The sequence below is a fragment of the Rhinolophus sinicus genome, chromosome 16 (genome assembly GCF_057876585.1).
Source record: "Rhinolophus sinicus isolate RSI-liver-muscle chromosome 16, RSI-T2T, whole genome shotgun sequence".
Lineage (NCBI taxonomy): Eukaryota > Metazoa > Chordata > Mammalia > Chiroptera > Rhinolophidae > Rhinolophus > Rhinolophus sinicus.
This window is the reverse complement of record NC_142516.1, coordinates 125,190,436-125,216,429: the sequence shown is the minus strand read 5'-3', so window position 1 is coordinate 125,216,429 and position 25,994 is coordinate 125,190,436. Positions and strand designations below refer to the sequence as shown.

The 25,994-nt window shown below is 34.0% G+C and overlaps 1 protein-coding gene across 1 annotated transcript in view; it reads right to left on the bottom strand.

The window, feature by feature from the left end:
- Positions 1-25,994, bottom strand: part of TNKS (tankyrase) — a 191,602-nt gene that overhangs the window by 69,462 nt on the left and 96,146 nt on the right. The window contains exons 4-5 of the mRNA XM_019750527.3: positions 18,580-18,616; positions 17,751-17,826 (exon numbers count right to left, since the gene is read on the bottom strand). Coding sequence (XP_019606086.2) covers positions 17,751-17,826; positions 18,580-18,616 — 113 coding nt within the window. The remainder of the gene's footprint in view (positions 1-17,750; positions 17,827-18,579; positions 18,617-25,994) is intronic.

Here is a 25,994-nt window from a genome sequence, read left to right as displayed (position 1 = left end):
CTGAAAACGATTGTTTCATATATTTTGTCTATTTTTTAAAAAAATTATTACTGTTTCAGAAAAAAAGTAAAACTAGTTCCTGTTACTCCATCTTGGATCATTTTCAGGACTGAATTGGACTTTACACTGCAGTTGGGAAGCTTCCTCCACAGACAATGATGGCTTTGGATGACTGTTTAGTCAGTGAGCTCTTTTAAAGGATACAGATGACATTTAATATTATATGTGAAAAAAATGACATAGTCTTTGCTTAATGCACAAAAAGATTTTCCTTTTTCATACAAATATTTTTTAAAATTTTTATTTGTATGTTAATTCAATAATAATTTTTATTTCTTTTCTTGAAAATGAACAAAGTCCCTAAATGAATGAATACATACACACACACACACACACACACACACACACACACACACACACACACAGTGTATTTAGGACAAAACCTAAAAAATATCTAGTTTCTGGATTTTTAAAAATCATTTTGAGACTAAAAATTATTTATGCTTTGAAAATGATAATACATTTAGTTTTTAAACTGCTGAAATTTAAGTAAACAAATTAAAAGGCTTTGTAACTGACAAGTTAGAAGGTGACAGGAGGCCTGAAATAAAGCAACTATGAAAAAAGGGAGTTAAGGAGTGTCAAAAACTGTTAGGAAGCAGAATTGATAGAATCTAATAATTGATTGATGTAGGTAGTAAGGATTATAGCAGTTTCAGTTTGGAAATATTAGGGACAGATGAAAGAAAGGAAGGAAATAAGGGAGGGAAGAAGAAAGGGGAGAGGAGCAGAGCCCAGAGGGAAAGAACCTGAGGTCTGGGTTTATTGAATTTGAAGTACCTATCTGACCAGAATTCAGGAGAGGTGAAGGCTGAACACAAATTTCGTCATCACTAGTGTCCATTTAAAATACTGTAGCATCTGCCATGTATCTGACACCATGTTAAGTGCTAGGGATAGCATGGCAAACAAGAAAGGCTCTATAATTTGCCCTTACGGGTTTTCTTATTCCTTAAAAACATGAAGTCCCTAAATGGAATACATATAATTTTTTATTCAGAAGGACAAAAGATGAGAAAACAAAAGTCTAGTTTCTGAGCAGTCAACTAGAGAAAGGAGACAAGTAAAATTCAATGTGGCAAGTACTGTAGTAAGGAAGCTGAAGATGCCATGGGAGCTCGAGGACGCACACCTAAACCACTCTACAGGTAAGAAGGGAGTGGGTCAGGGAAGAGTCTCAGAACTGTTTCCTGAGGGGAACTTAAGGATAAACAGAAATCACTGAGGCAAAAAGATGGGGAACTTGATTGCAAGTAGCGTGGAGAGCATGCCCAGTGGACATGGTATAATTGAGGAACTGAAAAAAAAAAAAATTCAGTGGCTAAGTGTAGTATGTGAGATGGGGGAAGATTCTTAACAACAACAGGAAACCCCCGAAGAACTTTAAGCAGAAAATTATTTAAGACTGGGGTTTTGGAAAGATCACTCTAGTTACTCCATAGGAGGGCAAACCCAATTACAGGAAGCTGCGAATAGAGGACTGATGGACTACTCTAGGAGAGAGTAACTGATGGTGTCAGTGAGCAGAATTGGTAACAGCACCCAAGTAGAGGCATCTTAGCAGTCTGAGCTGTGGGAGCGGATGAATTCACAGGGAGAGTGAGTGCAGAACAAGATGGATGGGATTTTCTAAGTAGTCATTGTAATGTGGATGCTAATTATGCAAACTAGTATCACTAGAAGGCACATAAAAATCTGTAAAATGCATGCAATAAATTTGAGGAAATGGTAGAAAGCAAAAAAAAAAAAAAGGTACAAATTGAGAACAAAGGACGATTTAAACAAGATTACACTACTAAAAGTCCAGAAATTTCTCCTCTAGAAAAAAATTTACAACTAAACTTTATGTACCAAATGATATCTTCTGATGCAAAGCAATTAAAATCACGTGGCCAAGATTAAATTTAGTGAATAGTTACCACATAGTCCCAACTTTATACCCCAAGTGCCAAATGGCAAAGCAGTGATAAAAGGAATTTTCTAAATGCTAGGATAATTAACAGAGTGTAACTTCAGTTTTAAAAAAACAAAGCAGACCCATTTGTAAAATACTCACATGTTATTTCACAATTTTGTGGTTGTAAACACAAGAATCACAGAATCAAACATTTAAGACACTATACAGAGGACAGCAATCACCCCAGTTTGTATACCTCAGATTTATTCTTAAAACAGATTCTTTTGTTGGGAATATTTTAAAACTCAAACATGTACAGCGATAAAGTGTGGAACTGAAAATACAAAAACTCTACTTAAAAATTTAAATATTATTCTGCTATAAGAGAAATGTTATTAATATTTTCATACTGTAAAATGTTTACAGAAAAAACAATCCTTATTTAAAGAAATCCCATAATTCAAAGTTTTCTTCTTGGAACCAGTCCATAAAAAAACAAAACAAACAAAAAACCCCCATCTTTTATAATCTAGATTTGCAGCACAGTATAAACCATGTAAGGTAGTTTTAACTTTCTTACACACACATGCATAGCTAAAATATGACAATTGACAACCCTGTGATGAAACTGTGGATGCAACTTTAACATAAGTCCAAGCAACATGATATAGGAAATGAGTAAAGGCTTTTAAGTCTTGGGTTTGCATTCTTGCTTTGCAAAATGTATTAAAGTATGTGGTTTTCAGCTAATTTCTTCCTGTTTCTGAGCCTTGGCTTCCAATGCCTATAACATGAGAATTGTAATTCCTACAATACAGGCTATTTTATGGATTAAAGACAACTATATAAAGCACCTAAGAGAGTAGTACCACATAGAGAAAGCTCAACAAATGATAGTTATTACTTGTTATTGCCTTATTAAGTATTTTACACACTTAGAAGTTCTTAATGGCCATTTATCAGTCCTCACCTTACTTCACCTATCAGCATTATTTGACATAGCTGATCACTTCTTCCTTCTTGAAACGTGTCTCCCCTTGGTATCTAGGACAGCTAGATACCTACCTCACTGGTCACGCCGTGGTCTTCTTTTCTGGTTTTTCCTCATTTTCTTGATATTGGTGCATTCCAGGAATGTGTCTTTAGACCTCTTTTCTTCATTATCTATACTCATTCCTTTGATGAGCTCATGCAGTCCTGTTGTTTTAAATAACATTCATACACTGACAACTTCTCAATTATGTCTCCAGCTCAGTCTTCTTGGCTGAACTTCAGACTCTCAGAATCTAACTTCCTACCTGACATCACCGTACGGATACACAGAAGACATTTTACGGTTAGCACGTCCAAAATGAACTCCTCCTATTTCCCCCAAAACCTATGCTGCAGAATTCCCTATTGCTGTTAATGGCAACTCCATCCTTGTAGTTAACCAGGTCAAAAACTTTGAGTCTTTTTTGATGCCCATCTTTCTCTCACACTCTCTGCTCACTGCATCAGACTCTTTATGTTGGCCATCTCTAAATTATCTCCAGAATCCAATCACTTCTCATCACATCTACTGTCACCATCCTGGCCTAAGCCACTATCCTCTCTCAGATGGTTGGTTGCAACAGCCTTCAATTTGGCCTCCTTGCTTCCAGCATGATCTTCTTGGAATCTACACAACACAGCAGCAGAGTGGCTCTGTTAAAAAGTATGTTAAATACATGAGTTCTTTGTGCAAAATCTTCCAATGGCTCTTCATCTCACTCTAAGTAAAAACTAAAGTCTTTATAATGGTCTACACTGTAGTAAACAACCTCTCCCATCACTACCCTCCAACTTTCTGCCCTCATTTTTTACTCTGCTCCCCTTGGTTCATTCCACATAGCTCAATTGCCATTAACTATTAATTAGCTAAAACCACTGGGAATTAGACTGTACTAATCAATGAACTATCTTCTGAAAAAATTAAAGGCCTACCAGTAACAAAATATTTTCCCATTTTAATTTCACGTATGACTTCTTAACAAATCCAAACAATGGAAGACAAAATATTCTTGTGGACAAAATTTTTAATTGTCAAAATTAAAAAATCTTATGGACACGCAATGCAGTTGTCAGCTTTGGAAGATCTAGGTATTACTATGTGCCTAGAATACAAAAATTTAATTTCTAAGATTTTTTTTTTTCCACTGAGGAAAGAAATCATAGGAACTATTTTTCAAGATTTAAATATATTATTACATATTCAATCCCAAGGGAATTTTAGCATTTACATTTTAACACATATTGCTATCGCACAAATGACTGCTGGGTATAGAGGAAAGGGTTCTGTGATCTGATAGTGCTGAGAAAGCTTTTGAAGTTAATTACCATATAGACAGAATATCCCAACCTCTATAACACTTTTCATTTAAGAAGTGTAAAATGTTTTTAAAATTCTTACTTTCTTAAGACTATTATTATTATTATATTTTTATAAAGTACAGAGTTTGGGGTATTCCTTAAACAAGATTTTAAAATAAGATTCCAAAATACCAAAATGATTATCTCCTTTTCTCTTGTTCTGTCTTTAGACAATACTTTTGTAATAAAAATTTTAAAAAGATTGCCAAAGACTGGTCCTAAAACTATTCACCACAGTCTTTTACTAATACTTGTCACAAAATAATGCATTTATTTATTTATGTGTATGTCTCCTCTAATCCACTGTGACCTCACTGAGAATGGAGAACATATCTTGATTTTGTTTCATAGGTACTTAACATAGCACCTCATATATAGTAGGGTATTAAAAAAATGAATGTTATTGGCAGCTTTTGATTTATATTACCAAAGAGAACAGAGGACACGAATGATCCAGCTGGGTGAATTTGGTTTTAAATTTGTGTGAAAGATTTATACGTATATTTCAACACGGGCCTGTGTGATGTTTGATGCATTCCGTAGAAAAGAACAAAACCACAACTGTGAAGCCAAGGTGTGTCATTAGAAAACTGCCTACCTTATGATGGATGGCGTATTTTGGTTTTCTTTAAAATGAATGCTTAGTTTGACCTAGATCAAATCCTCTGGGGTTTTCCAGACTAGGGTGACCAAGTCATACTGGTTTGCCTAGGACTTTCCTGGTCCCAGGAAACCCATGCAAACCATGGAGTGGTTTGTCATCTTACTCTAGACAGACTTAATGCGGAATAAGTTTGTTGGATTCTGGAGTAGTGTTAAGTCAGAAAATTGTGCGTGTCTGTGTGTATGACCATGTGCAAGGCTACACATGCATTCTGAATAAGGCAAGACATTATTACTTTACCAAATTAGGAGAAGAATACCAGTAAGAGTTGGCTCAAGAGCTAACCAAAGGTACTATACTTCTTTCTTCAAAAGACTCAAGCGTAGTCTCAATTTCATACAAGCTCAACAATATAACATACTATTCAAATTCTTCCTCCTGACACTTGCTCTACAGTTACAATTACAAATGGTTTCATAAGATAAAACTTAATGATCTTTTCAGTAGTTGAACACTCATGTACCACCCAGATTCAACAATCATTAATTATTAAGACAAGCTTCTGCTATCCCTTGTATCTTTTATTTTCCCAACTCAAGTATTCTGAAGCAAATTCAAGACACTAATGTTTCACCCCTACTTACTTCTGTAGGTGCTTCTAAAAACAATAGGCATTCTCTTTCAAAATCTCAGTGTTATAATTAGATCTAACAAAATAGTGGTAAATCCTTGGTTATCACCTAATGTCCACGTCAACATTCAAATTTCTTGATTGTCTCAAAACCTTTAAAGTGGGTTTGCTTGTCAGGACCAAAACACTTGGGATACTGTGCCTTTCAGTCTTCCCACATCTCGAACAGTCTTCATGTCCCCCTCTTTATTCACAATATTGTCTTGTTGAAGAAACTCTGCTAGTTGTTGCCTTTCTTGTGTTTAACTTGTCCCTATATTGTCTGTATTTTACGTAAATTGGAAGTTAATTTTCCTCTTGAAATGAAACTTTTTTGGCGAGAATATTTCATAGATTGCATTTCCTACAGGTGACACATTGTATCTGGATAGTCTACTTTTAGTAATAAGACTAAAGGTACCACCAGTTCTGCAACTACTACCTCTCTAAACTTGTGAATCCTAGATATCATCTTTGTAATTTTCTTAACTTTCTGCCAATTTTTAATAAAAAATATATAAACATACACAAAATCATTACACAAAATATTCTAACACTTATATCCACTTTTGTGGATATAAAAACATGCTTTTTTCAGAACAGTTTCAAAAACGAGGTATTATATATGTATTTTTTCAATTTTAATTGGTCTCAATATCAATTACTTTACATTTACTCATTATTTCCTAGCCCATAAAATTCTCTTTTAAATTATAAAAATAATATATTCCCTGTAGAATAATATAAAGTAAAATGTTCTCTCTATTTCTCCCTCTAGCCCAACAACCCCCTTTCCCAAAGGTAATCATTGTTTATAGTTGTACATGTATCATCTGAGATACTTTTCTATGTATATGAATGTTTTCCTGAGTTCTTTCTGCTGTTGTTTTTGTCACAGATGGATATTATATTCTTTTGCAATTTGCTTTTTTCCCTCTTAACATATTAGTACATATAGGTCTATCTTATTCTTTGTATAGTATTTCCATTGTATAACTATACTGTAATTACTTACCCGTTGCCTATAAATGGACATTTAGTTTGTTTCATCTGTCTTCTGGCTGTCTTAACAGAACGCATCTCTTTCAAACTTATTTGGTTAAGATAGATCAGTGTTTCCCTTCTCCACATAAAGTACTTTACCTGCTATTAATACAAAATTCCTAGGAAAATATAATAACCACATAATCAGAGCTTATTAAAGTTCTTTCAGGCACAGAGACATGATTTATCTGCTTATTAGGTACAGCTAAGAAGTTCTTTGAGACACTGATACCTAAATCAGAATCAAAACAAATTAAAAGCTAAAGAATCAATATGGGCATGAGTCCACGGAAATAACTACGGTATTTTGCCATGTGTAATGCACACTTTTTTGCCCAAAATTTGTGAAGGAAAAATAAGGGTGCACATTATACATGCGTAGTATTAATTCCATTTCCCTGAAAGTTTGGGCCAAAATGTGCATGTGCATTATACACGGGAACACATTATACACACCAAATACGGTATATCTCCTCTCTGCTGCCTGTATTTTGAAGGGATATTTTAAGTCGTACCATAATGAAGATTAGAGGATCCTTGAAGCTTCTCAACTCAACTCTCAGGCTATTATAAAGAGAAGTTAAAAGAGAAACTATCTGAAGAATGAAAACTGATGAAACAAAGTACAAATACAATTTAAAAAAGATATTTTATTCACACATTTCTTACAAACTATGTCTCCTTTAACTTGTTTTTTCTATAGATTACACATTACTAGATCCTCTCATAATAATGTTTTCTTTCCCATTATGAGTCCTTTCCTCTGGTCCTGGGCCTCTTGGTCGACTGTTCTCTAAAGCACAGAGCCTAGAGCTAACCACACATAACCACTGCCATGGTCTCATCTCTGGACTTTGTTAGGATTATTCATTAATAGGCATGATACTACTCCTATAACCTAAGAGTGTTTAATGCATTCATGTTTTTAAGTCACAATCTTTGTAATGGGGGTAGTTGGGTGATAAAAGTACTTGGCTTCCTCACATAGTTATTTTCAGACTAAAATGAAATAGAAGACACAAAGTATTGCAAAGTATTTGAGTGAAAATAATAGCAAAATCTGCTGGGTACTTTCTATGTACCAAGTACTGTTTAAAGTGCATTATATGTATGCATTTGTTTACTTTACACAACTACTACCAGAGCTAGCATCTCCACATAACAAATGAGGAAACTGAGGAACAGGAAGTTAGAGCAAGTTAATAGCAGAGTCAGAGATCAAATCCAGATAGTCTGACTTTAGAACTCTCACTTTGCCTTTCTTCTTTCCCTTTAGCTGGGTACTCGGGCTGTGGGTAGAACGTTCAGAAATGGACTGTCATGGCTAAATAGGCAAGAAGAGTTATTCTTGGCGGGCAGGGATGGCCTTGTAGTTCTGACTATCTCAGTACTCCATAGGGCACCACACATCAAAACCTACCAGTCAAGAGAGTGTGACCATGCTACTGGATGAGTGCCCTAGAAATGTAGAACTTTTTAACAATAGGAGTTGTCTAAAATAATAAGTATTGGAGGACAAGGACGAATAATAGAATACTGAAACTGAAGAAGATAATTTATCTGCCTCTTTCCTAGTGCAGGATTTTTCTATGTATCGCTAATAGATAGACAGTTGGTCTCTTCTTGAACTCAACCCCTCCAGTTGCTTCAACTGTTTCCTTCCTGGTCACCCTGTGACTAGTCAATATCCCCCTTTAAAGTGTGAAACCCTAAATTCAGCCCTAAATCCAGATGTGGTTTGGTCCAAACCAGAGAGATCTCATTTTTAAAAGATGTATCCAAGCAGGGCCATATGATAAAGTTATCTGGCTCTGGAGTTATCACAGTGAAGGTTCCAATACTGAACTGGGATGTTAGACTAGCTGCCATTCATGTCCTCCTCCAAATCAGAGTCTATGAATTCTAGTTAGATTACATGAACAGAAGTAGAATAATGATTGATATTTGACAGCCTCAGAGAGGACGTTCTTCCAAAGTAACATATGTAGTCAGCTTTAGGAAGGGACCTGAGGCATTTGAAAATTTGTAGAATTTATGAAATATCTTATCAAACAAAGTTTCTACACTTCAACCTTACATAGTAAAAATTTATTTTTAAAGTGAAAATATAGAGGACTCTATTTATCCTAAGTGTTTGCATTGGGAACAGAAAGGGAAAAAGAAAATGAACAGACAAGAAAGAACAGGAAATCCATAGGGTAACCTTTGTGAGAACAAAGCTCTGAATGCTAACTTAATTCAATTTTAACTTAATATTATCATTGAGGAACTCTAGAGGGATTCTTCAACAGCCAGAAATGTGTCTTTCTCTTTTCCAACCTCAGAATCAGCAGAAAAATTGAAATGTATGCATGAAAATGAGTTTCTAGCATCCTCTCACAGGGTTCGGATGGGGAAAATATGCTTAGCACTCTCAGAAAGTGCAACATTAATTTTACATTGTTTAATGAGAAACAGCTGGCACACTTTATGGAAACCAGGTTTCCTAGTCTGATAGTAACCTGATATTTTATAGTTTTAAGGAGAAACGTTTTCACACTACCCAAAACATAAATTCATTTTTATAGTTAATATTTACAATCTTAGGTTTTCAAATCTAAATATTCAAGATTCTAACGTTCAACAGATGACTTGCTCTGAAACAGGAAACAAGTTACACTGATTGGCATTTAAAGATTATTTATAAGGAAATCATTCTACCTTAGATCATTAGATAGCCATTTTAACCATGTAAACTAGGAGAATGAAAAATTCCTTTAGCTAATTTTAATGTGGTTAAGAGCTCTAGGACTTTGGAGATATGCTGTCACCTCAACATTCCTTCAGTGATAAAGTCCTTGTTGTTTCTGAGTTTGCATATGTGAGTTCAGCAGCCAGAGGTAGACAGGAGCAGAGAGCTCTAGCTCTGTTCTCTGCCCACAGCTCCCTGGCCCAATTCTAACAGCTACTGAACCCTCTCTGAAACTAAGAGATTAGTTTAATGATATTTTTATGGTATTCAGAGTAGGGTATTAGCATGTCACTACTAAAAAAAGAAAATGTCTTTACAAAAGGAAAATCAATAAACGAAACATGTAAGAGTTGGTCTATTTCCAAATGTACTAATTTGACTACCCAAATATGCATTTAAACAAATTATGCAAGGTATTTACAGTGTTTTTCAAGTTTTACTACTGATGCCATTCTTAGTAGAGAAAGATGTTTTCTCATTAGTCACTGAAAGAGTCTTCTTTTAAAAAATTATGAAGATTCTTCATGCTTTTAGAAATTTCCTTTTTAACTCTAATTTAATTGAATGAGTGAATGGATGAATATGCGTGGGGGGGGGGAAGAAGTAGGCTTCCTGAGCAATTACACTTCTTAAAAAAAAAAGTGACGATACAGAAATAACCTGGTGTTACAGACAAAGTTTATGTTACCCTCCAAACTCATGTGTTGAAGGCCTAACCCTTAATGTGATGATATTTGGAGATGGGGCCTCTAGGAGGTAATTAGGGTTAGAGGAGGTCACGAGGGATCATAATAAAATGATAATCATTATAGGGGTAGTTTTAAATCTCTGTATCATGTAATAATTGGTACATAGAAATATGAAGAACCAGGACATCAGCAATACCACTGAAGCTACTGATCCTATTTATTGTGTTTCTTCCTGATCCTATTTATTCCCTTGCCACTCTGCCAGATGGGTATTTTTCAAGCTACTGCTGTAGCTGTAATCTACCCCACCTATAAAGTTTTGTTTACTTGTACGGTCAAAAAAGCATTTTAAATGTAAATTCGTACCATTTTAAAAGAGATACGAAAGTGTCATTTTTGTAATTTGGTTTCTCAATCAATTTTTAATAGTGAATCGTACTCAGAGCAAAATGATTTACTCGTAGTACTGACTCCTCTTCTATGCCTCAACTACAAACTCACACTGCAGGGAACTTGTGCATTTTGGGTACGAGTGTAGGAGAAACTACAGTTAGGAGGCGGGTGGCTAAGCAGAGCTAAAATGAATTCCTAAGTTTTACCACCTACTTTTTAACACTGTCGTCTCTGTCTACTAAAAATTCTCTTCTCAAAGAGAACACAGTTGGCACAGGTACTAATGATAATTACTCTCACCAGTCGAAATGTCATGCTTGACAAAATAGAGACTGTTTTAGCAGAAGTGATTCCCTAATGAAAAACAAAAAAGACATTTTCAAGCCCTTATTGTTACAAAATGAATATACACAAGCATAAAGATTTTATACAATATATCTGAATATAAGTAGGCAAGAAAACTTGCTTGAAGGGATTTTTGCATTATAGTAAGACATGCATCACTCAGCAAGATACACTTTAAAGATGTGACTTGATTAGATATATAATTAAACTTAAAGTACTTGAAGAGTTCCCTAAAGCAGACGTACTGCATTTTGACCTTCTTGTAATCCCAAGTGACATCTGAACTATGAGCCATAAAAGTTGGAAATTAAAAAATGGTATGATCTTTTATCTACCAAGATTTGGCAAGGGTATAGGATGATAAAGGCCACTAAAGGTCACAGGGAGTCAGGCGTGTGCCCAGATAATGCTAAGACTTTCTTAAAGAGGAAAAAGGTTCTATATAAACTTTATTCCAGATACCTGGAATGTTTTACCTAACGTGACTCTATGGACTTTTATACAATCCAATTACTACTAACTCTGATAAAACTACAAAATATGTTAGTCTTAAAATGTTAAAGTCGAAACGTGTCGTAGAACTCATGTGGGCCAAAGCCTTCATTTTTTAGGCTAAAAAACTGAAAACAGAGATATAATAAAACTTGCCATGATTACATAGTTAAGTAACACTGTTAACTTAAAACGTGGTCTTCCACCTTCAAGTTTCTGCTTTTCCCCATAACACCATGATCCCAAAATATGCATGTAAAATTATTTTTTGTATTCTGAGGGGAAAAGAATCTTAAATTATAAGATATCAATTCAGAAATAATTGAACAAATAATATATTTGGGATTTATTTTAAAATCTTCACTTATTCTTCTAAGCAGCTATGAAAGAATCATTTTCAGTAATCCAGCTGAGAAAAGATTCAAGCTTTCTTGCCCAATAGATGATAAGTACTGAATTATATTTTCTTAGAGTAGGGGTGTTTCAGTCACCTATTACTAGATAACAAACCACCCCCAAATGGTGGGTTACCTGGGTGGTTCTCCTGCTCTGTATGCCAGGGTGCTAGGATGACTGCTGTCTGCTGGAGACGGGACTGAGAGCTCAGCAGAGGATACAGTCTCTGAGAAGCCTAGATGGTTAACGTCATGCAGAGGCTTAGCTGAGCTAAGGCGGGTCTGCAGCTAGCGGCCTCAGTTCTCCACATGGACTTCTCCACATGTCCGCCTGGGCTGCCTCATGGCATGACAGCAGGGTTCCAAGAGAGAGAATTCCAAAAGCAAGAAACTGGCAGCTGCCAGGCCAATTCAGGGGCTAGTCCTGGAAATGGCACAGCAGCACTACCGCTTTATTTTATTTATCAAAGCAGTCCTGGGCTTAGCTCACAACCTGTGGGAGAGGACTAGACAAGGGCATAAATAATGAGAGGCACAGTTAATTGGGGGAGCTTCAAAGTAACAATCTACCATATAGGAATTGTTAAAATGCTGGTCAAACATGACATTCAAAGAAGACTTACACTGAAGGGGGTGGGGGATGCTGTTAACCAAGAATACTGCATTAGAATACGACAAGTGTATATAACCCTAAAATTTACATATAAATACCAAAAAACTGCATTAATTCTATACAGTCTTTGTGCTTCATGGATGTGCTTTATGAAATTCAAATGAATACTGTGGCATTATTTTCAGTCAGATATTATTTTTTAATAAATATGTTCTTAAAAATTGATAGCTCTGTGTGTGTGTGTGTGTGTGTGTAGTACATATAGCTCAATAACACATTTCTGAATTTATAAGCTGCAAATTTAAACAAATTTATTTATTCAGTGTGATGTTGGGCAGTGAGGGGGCAAAGGCCAAGCTCCAAAAGAATTAATTCGTTTGGATGCTTTGTAGATTACCTGGTAACCTACATTTTACCCAAATTCCACCCGGGACTGAGCCTGTATAATAAAGACAATTTAAGTGAGGAATGTTGGAATACTCAAAAGTATGTATGTGCCCATTCTAAATATGTTCAATCATGTATTGAAGGAGTAGGGATCTAACTTAGTGAGGTTATACTATGTGCCACAAACTGTATATATTAATCACACTATTTCACTGACTCCTCTCAAATGCCTTGGAATGGGATGATTATTCCCCTATATGAGTGAGTACACTGGAAACTGTACAGCCACCGTCACACACTCAGAAAATGAAAGAGCAGAGAACTGAACCCAAGCAGAGCCTATCTGCTCTTTCAATGACATCACACATTTTTTTTATGGTATCTTCAGGGGATGGTACTAAATTCTACTTTCTATCTGATTGAGCTCTACTGAAAAAATTAGTTTTTAAACACCTGTTTCTAGAGTCTTATTCATTATTAACTATTTCATGAAGTGAACATTTACACAGTAGAAATATGACATTTAAAGAAACCCTTCAGTTAATCTTCCTGAATTTAAATTGCTTGTTAATCTAAATTTCTGGTTTCTTACAGAATGGCACACATGTCTAAACACTAGTGCTTTAAAAGTAAAAGGGCCAGAAAAACCAATCCCCCCCTACAGCTGCACTTTACAACTGTATCACAGCAAAAGGAATCATACGTTTTTCAGTGTTAGCTTCAATATATTGTTAATGCCTTAATCATTCTATCAATTTTTGAGCTCCTTGTAAACCAATACTACTAAACGCATATTTATCTCCCATAACACCTAACACAGTGACCTATACATGGTAAGTATTGAGTGTTGGTTGAATGAATGAAAGGAGCAAAAATAAATCTGAAATACCAGAAATTGCACTGAATACTTTATAAAAATAAAGTACCAACCAAATACTAGTTACTTTCAATATCTGGTGACATACACTCAGAGTAACAGTAGGCACTGCAAAGATACATAGTATTTCTACTTAAGAATAGGTACAGGAAGGCCCAACTCCGACTTATTCCTTACTACAAGGAGGTGATAAATTTAGGACATTTATTTTGAAAGAAGATAAAGGCAGCCAGGAAAGGGAAATAACACAAGAGGGACCAAACTGAACTCTGAAGAGAGGTGAGTATTGAAATAATTTAAGATGTATTTAAATATTTCCTTTTATTGTAAAAAGGTATCCTTATGAAAACTAATAAGGAAAAACAAGAGGCCATCACCACCTTAAATTTACATATTAAACAAGGCCAGAATATTTGTATAATTGCTAATAAAACATGTGATCTTGATAGCAAATATTGTAAAGGGAGATTAAAAGACAACAAATCCAAATTTGAAAATATAGGAATTAGGAATTCTAGAAAGGAAACAATCTGTTTTCAGGATCTGGTTGTACTTCATTGCAATTCAAAATAATTGTGGAATATTATGCCTAATCATAATGGACAGGAGAAAAGAAGAATAAATTATATCTATGCTCCTATGGTTTTAAAGTGGCCATCATTAGAAGACGCATATAATTCTATAAACATAGAATTTCATAGAAATTCAAAATATTACAGAAAAATTTCCTCTCTTTGTTTTACAGGGGGAAATAAAAACAACTGGAAATTTCTGGAATAAACTCCACTTTGATTTACATGTGAAATAAAAGCATAATATAAAAATATAAATTACTTAAAACCTTATTGGTACTTCCATTATTTTCAGAATTCTACAGGTTAAGAAAACATATGTCTGTTGGAAATAAGAATACCGGGGGTGCCAAAAAAATGTACGAGTATATACATGACTTGTATTCATTTTTTGTTATTGGTATATATTGAGTATTACAATTTTAATACAGTTTTTTTTCCTTTTTTAAAATGTGATACTTTTTTTGGCAACCTCTGTATTAACCACTTACATATTACCTAATTGAATAATCATCAAGTCACAGTATAGAAAAGATTATTTAAAATTTACACTGTCATTGTATAATCCCACACATTGCATTAAAAAGGAATGCTGAAGTCTAAAACCCCCACACACATCTAGGCAAATTCTCCACCTACTAGTTAATGTATAAGGAACATTTCTTTTCTAAAAACATTACAAAATTGACGTTTCCATGGGCTTTTTAAATTTACAAAGCAGAAACTGTAGTAAAAACAGAGACAGGCAAGAATTTAGTTAAGCATTAATACAGTCATATAGAAATCCTCTAAAAATGAATTTGATTCTGTACTGTGTTCTATAATGGAAATTCAAAAAATAAAACTTCTTATACCCAACAAACTTACTATATATGTAAAGTGTCTTTATCCTCTTGTCAATATACAATCTGAATTCCTAATTCTGGATAAATACATGCAAATGGCTTGAAAAAGTACTAAATATATAAGACAGACTTATAATTTAGCAGCAAGATTTGCTTACACATTTTCTTGATATCAATAGCAAGAAAACAAAGGATAATGTTATAACTAATGTTATCCTAATCTCCATTAGTGCCCAGAATATTTATTGCTTTGTGGCTTTACTGCAACTGGTATATTTAATAAGAATTTCTCTGTGCCATAAACAAGGGTAATGTTTAAATATAAACATTCAATTTTAATTATGAAATTTTATTTGCATTTTGCATATCGATGGACAATTTTAAATGATTTGTTTATGTTATATGCAGGAATAGCATTAAAACCTAATAAATGCTTTAGTTTAATTTTCCTATCTAATTTGAGAAAATTGATAATCTAAAAATAAGACTACTTTTTGCAAAATTATTACATTATTTATATTATGAACCCTTCAGTATAATAATATTTGAAACGTGTTCTTAAAAATGTTCTACACATTAAAATGTAAGTCTCCCTCATGGGATAATTGCTCAAAAGTAAATGAATAAAATAATACTAGTAATAATATATAATAACAGAAAATACAAAATCCCACCCCATTCACATACTTCTGAGTTAATTATTTAAATGGCAAAGAGTACAGATGATTTTTTTTCACTCAGAGGATAAAACTGTTTATCAGAGAGCATATTCATATCTTAAGTTCTGCTACATGCAAAGTGCCCAGCTTGGTCTAGTGCAAAATACAAAAGAAAGCTAATAGATTAGTAGAAGAAACAGTCATGTATGAATAACTACAATGCAAGAACTCTGGTAAATGCCATAGAGTAATACAGAAAAGGAGCCATAGGAATTTGGATGAGGAATACATTGGTTCCAGCTAAAGGAACGAAGGAAGTATATTCTCCTTTGGGGAGAAGGAAAAATAAAGGAGTTGTCCATATTTGTGTAGGGGGTAAGGCAGGGAGAAGAAGTAATTTGTTAATTATTAGTGTTTATGTTCCTTAATTATTATGATTTACTGAGCTAGAAACGGGCTGTAAAAATATAAGGGTAAGCATCGGAGAAAGGCTAAGACGTAAATTGATTCTTGCTACAGTAATCTCACATAAATCCTGCAGTATTAAAATGGCTACGGAAAACTGAAGTACGCTGGGTTCCAAAAAGAACTCTGTCTAAAGCTATAGCTGCACTTACCTACCATAGATAAGAAGGCCCTTTTCTGCACCGTGATAAAAGTCACTTTATCTACACAGAGGATCCAAACAAAATCTGGAGCTTAAAGTATCTCAAGAATTAAAATCCTCAAACTAACTTCAAAATTAAAGGAAAAATGAGAAGTTATCATTTAGAAACATCTTTAAAAAGTCGTAGTAATACTGAGTAAATCTTTGATATGTATACACACACACGCGCACACACACACACACACATATACATATACACACATATATATGATTTTACCTTCCATGAAAGTAGAAGTCTCTCCTGAAATTATCCAGAGAAACTGAACACTCATTAGGCCATGTGAAATAATATGAAAGACATCTACAATAACAAATAACATATACTCTGAGGGATTCAATTCCTTGCCACTATTATATGGGTTTCATTAGAATGGGGAAAAAAAGTGTGGAAGTAGTCAAGGAAAACTGAATAATTTTGATCTATGAAATGATCACTTAGAAAAATAATTTTAAAGGCAAAATAGTTTATTATTTCTAAGGGGTACCATCTATCCTGATATTTTTCATAACATATTTTCAGCATAAATAATTTCAAAGAAACTAATTCTTTAAATATTAGGCACAAGATGATTTTCCTCATTTGCAGTGTAACAAAAAATATTGTTTTTAAAATATAGGAGTAAAATATAAAAGCCATCTTTTAACATTAAAAAATTAACTGGCATTTATAATAGACTTAAAAGTACAAAGTGCTTTGTTTTCCAGTATCTATCAGGTAAATCATTATTAAACTTTGCAGCCAGTTACGAAAGGCTTATATTTCAATCTCCATTCAGCAAGAATACGAAGCAGATAATGAGATACCAGTTGTACATTTTATACATTACCTTACATTTATGACAATTGCATATTAATGCAGAATATTTCTCTCTGCTTTAATCTATTTTCTCAATATACCAATGATCAAAAACTTAGCTAATAAAAAAATAATAAACAAAAAAGCAGGTCCGTTACATAGCTCTAAAAAATCATTAGCAACATTTTCTCAGCTTTAAATAAAAAAAGTGTTGGTATCTAGCAAACAAATGTTCCTCAGCCAAATAAGAAATAAAAAATGCATATATCCTAACAAAGATAGTCAATAGGACATCAATATTTCCAATTTCAATTATCATACACAGAAAATAATGTTGTTATAATTTTAATTGCCTACAAAGCTGCAGTTCTGTTTAATAAACAACTTTCAGTGTCTGACATTTAAAGAGAAAAGGCTAAAGATCTATGCTTCACCAGCTCTATGACTACGTATGTCACAACTACCAATAACAGATATAACAGCATTTCATTTTACAGTGAAAAGATGCCAGTAAAAATACAGCTATATATGTTCGTACACACACACATACCAACTACAAACATTTTAACTGTAAAGCAAAACAAAAATTACTGAAGGGGAATATTATGTTTTAAATAACTTACCTTTCGCCCGTCACTTGCATGGCAATTCACATTGAGAGGAGTCAGTAAAGCCATTAGTTTTTCTTCATTACCACTCCTATAAAAAGGTAGTAAGTCAATTCTTATAAAATTGTAGAACTTCTTATGAATATTTGTGGGTATTTTTCACAAGAGAGTGGAAAATAATATGGGTTTGCTTTGCTTTCTTCATATGGTTCTCTTTTACTATATTCAATTAATGTATTCCTAATTAATTCCTGTTAATCATCATACAGTGGTACAACTTAGAAAATACAGCTTTCCACATTTTTATTTGTTTTATTTATCTGCATAAAGTCACCTTCCTAATGACAAACAAACTTTATTCTGATAAGGGATCTAAACCACTGGAGTTAAAAATACATACAAAATGCTGTAAAAAGCTAATCAATTAAATTATAAATGACCAAGAACAAAAGAAAATGGATGAGAATTTTAACATTTAGTTTATGCCCCTCATTCAAGCTTATGACAATTAGGAAAATTTTCAGAGAAAAACGAAGATATAGGTATTTAAATACTCCAAGAATATCTTTGGAAAAGCTGGGCAACTAAGGTTTACAGGTACCTTAAGAAATGTTCCAAATAAAATTAACCTTATAATCACCATCAGATTGAAAGACTGTCTCATTTAATACACTAATCACGTATAATAAAGTACACAAAGATTTAGTATAGGGTCTTATCTGCATTATTGCATAAAATCCAAGCAAGACAATAACATGCTATAATTTTTATAGTCCTCCACCTGCCCTCCCCCTTTCCTCCCTTAAATGCATTATAGTCACTTAAAATGAATGGAATCACTTACCTAGCAGCTTCTAGGAGTTCGTCTTTCTTGTATTCACCTAGATGATTGCAAAATATCATGCTGTTAGCATTTGGCAGAAGACAGATTAAGAAATGCAGTAGGCAGCAAATACAGAATTAAACAGAGAAGAACAGAAAAAGAGAGTCCACACCCCGCTGGGTGATGGAGCCGTGACGTTAGCCAGCTTGTGAAGGCAGCATCACCAGTGCCTTGGAGACGGGCAGCAAATTGACGCAGCTTCTTGTCCAATCCTCAGATGAAATAGCTTTCTTCAGACAACCAATGAATGCTAAATCTCGTGTCCAGAAACACATTCCCCCTGATAACAGCATGCCAGCTGAAGACAATGTCCCCTCCCCCCTTTTCTATTCAGCCTGTCACAGTATACTTGTGAAGCATAATACACTCTGAGACAAAAGCAAAATAATGTGGCTCTTTAAAGGTACAAATTACTTGTCTTCATAAAAACTCAGTTTTATTTGTAATGACAGGGAAAGTTAAAAAAAAATTAATTACCATTGCTGAGCTTTATAGCAGCAGAAAAAAAAAATCAGACTCATGAAGCCTTTGCCTTGAAAGTGTAGGTCTGTAGACTAGAAATACGTGAACTATGTACCAAATGCTATGAACCTCTTGGAGGCAGCACTCCAAAACCAAAACACTGAATATATTCTTAAATGACAATAATATTGTAATGTGCTATAATCTTTATACTTTATACAAATTCAGCACCAAATTTTAACAAACAATAAATCTCAAAAATATTTTTAAAAAGGAGGCTGGGGTCTCTGAGAATGAACATATATCCAACTATTGAGATGTAAATAATTTTTCTTCATTCTATTTTTTAAAAATATGTCACAGACTGAAAAGAGGTACATAATTTAAAACCTTCAATACAAATTTCTTAGGGTATTCAAGATCTAACAAACAAGTTTCTCTTGCAAGCTCAATTGAAGAACAAGGAATTTTAATAATAATAGCATTTGTTCATTCAGTAGATAAAAAGAATAATCAGGACTATGATTCAGCTATAACACATGGACTCAGTTTGCAATATCATTAAAGAAATAATTACACAAAATGTGTAAGAAAATCATTATGTGAAAGCAAATATTAAGTACACATACAAGAAGAAATAAAAATTTCGATTAAATGGAAATGTTTTAATTCTATTAAGAAATAAATTATTTCTTAAAATAAAATCTTACTTATAAATACGGATTTCTTTGCAATTTGTTTCTGTTTTACTACAGAATGCAGAATATTGATGTAAATACTATAAAGACATCTCAAGACCACGTTTAAGTTCTATAACCCATCATTAGCAAATATTCTTTTAGTTTACACTTTGTCTTGCTTCTCTGATTAAGATTACACTAAAATCTAAAATCTAAAAAGTTCTTCTCAAATAAGGAAAAGTTGTTAAGTATCTATTCTCTCCTAAGGGAATTTTATATACCAATAGAGTCACAGGTTCAACAATATACATGGAGAAGCTAGAATGCATGATTTACGATCATAAAAGTTGGTCTTTTCAATTTCCCATATATTATATTCCAGATTCTTTATTTGATAGACGTTTAAGATTTATATTATTATATCCGCTAGCCAATAAAAGTTCTTAACTTCCCAAAGCCAAAGACCTATCTTTATTACACATTTTAGTTGCCAATATGGAAGTTAGTGAGTAAATTTAAAAAGCTCCTCTGAGGAAAATGGCATAAGCCATACTCTCAAATGCCTTACATATCAAGAACAGAGTCAAATTATGTAATTATCTATAAAAGTCATTCATTCAATCAGTCAATGAATATTTATTTGAAAGGTCTATATGCCAGATTCAAAACCAAAAAAGACACTATCATCTCTGAATTCAAGGAATATTAGTCTATTAAATGAGACCGACAAACAAAAAAATGATTACAGTAGAGCATAAAAAGAATCTTATGAAATGCTATAAAGAGCTTAAAGTCTAGTCTAAATGGGATTAATAAGAGGCAGGGTAATTATAGTCAAGGAAGGCTTCCTGGAAGAGGGGAAACTGCAGTTTTGAAGAAGGGTGGGAGAAAGGAAGCAACAAAGCAAAAGGAATGAGAAGGGAAATGGTAGCTCTGTAAACCTGAAGCAAAGGACACTGCAGGGGAATTGGTAAGGGTGAGGCCGAGAATTAGAAAGATCATGAATGGCTCTCTAAGAAATCTGAACATTATTTTGAAAACAATGAGGAAATATTGAAATATTTTAACAAAGGGAGTACAAAGTATATTTAATCTGTAAGTTTTGTGATTATGTAAAATATTTTCATGCTCTACTCTGGTGAACTTTTGTTGGGAAAGAAAGTGGCTCAAGGCAAAGGGGGAGGGTGGAGTGGGACAACGAATTCTGACATAGCTTATATTTTGAAGTATAAATTCCCTGATATACAGTAAAAACACAATAAAATTGGGAACCGAAAGTAGCTACTATTGAAATCTAAGTCATAGTGAAACACGACTCCAAAAAGCAAGGTAATGAAATTGCAAACTATTTGGGATTTTCAAAGTTCAAATCAGTCTACCTACATAAAGTATAGCAGCTTACTGATGTTTTCTCCAAAAGACACATTTTTGCAAAACTGTTTTTCCCTCATGGATCAGCTGATAATAAACCAAAGCTTTCAAAAGGAAACAATTAAGTGCATCTGACAGAGTCTGACACAGGTATTACAAATGGCTTTCCACTCTTACTGTTAGAGACCCTGGTACTTTAGTCAGCTTTTCTGCAATACATTCCAACTTCCACTATCTGGTGCCCAAGGACCACAATCCATAAACAGTCGAAGCTATTTTTCAAACGCTGCATCGCAGGAACAACTAACATAATGAATTTAGAGTCCCTTACACACTCTGACAACAAATCTGAACTACTCACTTAACCGTCAAACCACTGGTTCTGTTTCATTTGAGCTGAGAATCTGAGAATATTCTGGCTGAGACTATGGTACTCTATGGAGCATTTATATTCTTTAATAACATCCACATAAAGGCTAGCAATAGATCAGCCAGAAAGGAAACTAGGCAATTATAGTCAAGATAATAGCAGTTAGGAATGGAGAAAATGGATGGCTTAAAATATTTTTCTTTGATTAGAATAAAATAAGTGGGATTAAAAAAAAAAAAGCAAGCCTAAAGTTTACTTTCCAAAGTCTTAATTGTTTTTATTAGTAAAGTAAGTAATGATAGGATACATGTAAAGATAAATAAACACATACACCCATACACACACACACACACACACACACACACAGAGTATGAGTTAATGTGTTAAAGAGGTATGTTATAAGAAAGGTTAAAAATAAAGGTTAAAAAACTTCCGTTTGTATTTCTATGAGATAGAACACAAAATTACTTTTTGAGTAAAAATGAAGAACACCTATATCAATAAAAAGAAGTCATGATTGACTTATTTCAATTTTAACATTTTGAGGGGCCTTTGCTTACCAATTGACAGGATCACAATAGTTTTGTAAAAATGAGTTCATTTGGTTTTGTTCAGATGGAATAGCAAGGAAAGATTATGAATGGGGAATCACAAATTCTTAAAGTAATAAGAAGCTAAAAAAGAATTATGACCTTCCTTTTCTCGACTTTAAAACCATGCATCACACACGCCTATCAGTAACATCTCTGGCTACATGCCATGAGAGGGAATACGATTTGAGAGTCACCTTTCTTCTGTCACCTCACCCCCAATTTCAGAATCACTGTCCTAAGGGACCATCTGCAACATATTCATTTAATGAAACTGACGCTAAGGCAGTGAAATGAATTGTCTAAGGTTTCATGAGTATTATTCACTCTCTGTCAGGCCCTGAACAAGGCTAATATTTGAACACAAACTAATCAAATCTGAGGTTTTGTAAAAGCAATGTAAACAAAAGAGTGACAAAAAACAATAATAGCAATACAACAATTTTTAAAACAATGACAACTAGCTTTAAACAGGTTAAACGTATTTAAATGATATAAGCCAAATATTTCCATCAGAACTATTTTAAAGCACTGGAGCTTTCATATGAGATTGTAAACACTGTGCACACAAACAAACCAAATCCATCTGGGTCTATTCAAATGATCAGAGCATTTTGCATTTCCTATAGCATGCTTTAATTCCTCAGGCTTTAGTTATTTCAAGGGAAGAGCTATACATAGGCTTCAATCAAGAATCTCAGTTACCAGGTTTAGGGGCCCGTATGTTGCCAAGTGTTGAGTAGCACCATGAGTTGGTAATTCTCATAGAGATATTTGTTCATCAAGGTACCAGCAAATACAAGAGATGAACTGATTCGTATAACTAAACTGACAACCTATAAGTGGAATAAAGTATTCATTTAGGTGCTATATTCCATGTATTTTTCACTAATAGATTTGAAAATTTAGAACAACCTATGTAGTTGTGACAGGAACTTCACTAAAGCACCAGAAAACAATCTGGTCTCAAGAAGTTTAAGGCTAGGTCTTTCACCAAGAACAATTTTCAGTCTAACTGATATTCTACTATATATAAACAATGAGCCCAGGAATTCTTGAATTATTTTTTCTCTCTGAAATATTTCATGAATATTTTCAGGATAATTGGGGGGAAATAAGAGTTACTGGAATTCTCAATGCTTCCCCCCGCCCACTTCTGAATCCTATCACTCTTCCTACTCATTTTGGTACTTGTTTCAAAGTCCATGTCATTAGTTAAGTCCAAAATTATGGTCAAACTAAACACTCCACATTCATTCTAACCACGGAATAATCAGGGGCTTTCAAATTCTAGGCTTGAACAGAGTATTTTCCTGGTGGAGATCCTTTCCTTCTTTTGCCTCCTACAACTTTTACCTTTTCATAACAATTAGCCCATGTTAGCTAACATTAAACATCACCTGTGTTCTAACACCACCATAACCTCTAAGGCGCGCTGTCCAATACAGAATCCACCCCTCTCACATCATGGCTACTCACTTTTAAATGAATTATAAAAAATATAACAACTGAAAATTCTGTTCCTCAGTTGCACTAGCTTATTTCAGGTTTCCAATAGGCACACGTGGCTCGTGCCTCACACACCGGACAGGCAGAGAGAATGGTACACAGAACAGCTGAAACTGCTTTTGGAGCATGCTAGAGTGTTTTTAATGATGACTTAATAAGTCATCTTTTACTCTAACAAACTATTTTCCATATTGTTCTTACTGTAAAAGTTATACTGCCAAAACCATAACCTTTTTTTCCCCCTACTGAATACAGAACAACTTCTTCATCAGCATGAAACACAGGGGCAAGCACTGGACTGTAGGGTAACAGCTGGCGTGAGTCCTAGCTCTGCCATCAATTGACTTGCGTGCCTTCCAGGGAGCTTCCATTTCATTGTCATTCGGAAAATGGGGTGAAGGGTTAAACGATCTCTAAAGTTTGTTCTAAAATTCTCATCCTGCATTTGAGCCTCAATATTGCTCAGATCTTTTTCTAAGACAATTTAATGTTGCTATAAACAGACTTTAAGGAAAAACATGAAATTATCTGGGGGAAAAAATCTCTACTAAACTATTATAAAAAGTCATACCTGGGAATTACAGAGTAAGCAGTAAAGCAATTTTAGCCAACCTGCACTATTTACTTAGTTAACAATTCTAAAATTTTGGTAACACTCTAGAAGCTAAATGTTCTTTCAGAAGAAAGTGGTGTTTTTACATAATTCTGATCTTTATTAAAGATATTTCTACTTTGTTGGTTAGATTTTTTTCCTAAAGCAAAAAAATTCACCTAACTATGAAGCTCGACATAAACCAAGATTATCATTTACGGAGAATTTTCCAATTCTTTAGGAAAATGGAGATGTCCCCTTACTGTAGGGCAGCTGAAAATCAATTAAAAAAAAAAAAGACCCCCAAATATAACTATTATACTATATCATAATATTTAACGATAAGAAATTATAATACATTACATGAAAACCTAATATGAAAACCTAAACCAATGTCCTAAAAACATTTGAAAACCACAATATAACATTCAAACACAACAAAGGCTTTGCAAAAAAGATATAACTCAATCAATAAATACTACGATTGTTACCCATTTTCCTGGCATGCAATAACACGACTGCTTATCCCCAGCAACATCTACGACACACATCCCATTTACGGACACTTGTCAGGGTTTCAAAATCATTTATACCTGTTTCTAACATTTTGTCAATTGTATTTGAAATGTGACTCAAGACTTTTTGCTACAAATTTCATTTTGTTAAAATGTAAGTTTTAAAATTTGGGACATAAATATAAATACACACTGGCCAAAAAAAGCAGTATTACAAGAGACACACATTTTTTAAAGTTGGGTATTAAATAAAAGCCAAGAGAGCTGTTCCTATAGGGCACTGTTAACCAATGAGTCATTCTGCAGTGTGTGCCTGTACTTTAAAAGAAAACGACCTTTTAGATTATGCTGCAGAGGAAAAGTCCTTTTGATTAAAAAAAAAAAAAAAGAAAAGACAACAGGGAATGAAGAAAGGCAGGAGGAGGGAGCTGTCATTCTAAGCATGGTAGACTGTGACAGCAGGGAATGAGTCTCAGTGCTTGGAATGCCCACCATTACTTAAGCCATCAACTATCTGTGATAACGGCTGGCCAGGAAGAAGTGGGACAATAATTTTTTACTATCACAATGTTTATTCCAAAAAGAGTGGCATGAAAAACCAAAACCCATTTTGGTCAAAAACAGGCGAATAGTTTTATATTGTTTGTTCTATACAAAAAGTCGCTTTTCTAGTCATCAATCCATAATTTATTTGCAAATCCAAAATCCAAAAAGCTCTAAAAAATCATGAGGCAGCAAAACTCAGCCCACTTAGTGTACTAGCTGTCCATATACTTCACTGCAAAAATGTTAACCTTTGATCTAGGGTACAGCCCCAGACTCCACAGGGATGTTTTATAAGGTATAGTAGATGTACTGTGTCTTTTCTTATTTTATTTACTTATTGAAGTATAATTTACATACAATAAAATTTACCCTTTTCAGATGTGTGGTTCTGAGAATTTTAACCAACTTATACAGCTGTGCGGCTACTACCTCAAGACACAAAACATTTCCATCACCTTAAAAGGTTCCTCCGGCCAGACCCCTCTATGATCAACCACCTATCCCAACCCCATTCCATGGCAACCACTGATCTGATGTCCCTAGTTTTACTTTGTATAGACTGTCATATAAACAGAATCATAGAATGTGTTAACTTTTGAGTATGGCTTCTTCTTTTATTTTATTTTTTTAAAGATTTTATTGGGGAAGGGGAACAGGACTTTATTGGGGAACACTGTATTTCCAGGCCTTTTTTCCAAGTCAAGTTGTTGTCCTTTCAATCTTAGTTGTGGAGGGTGCCGT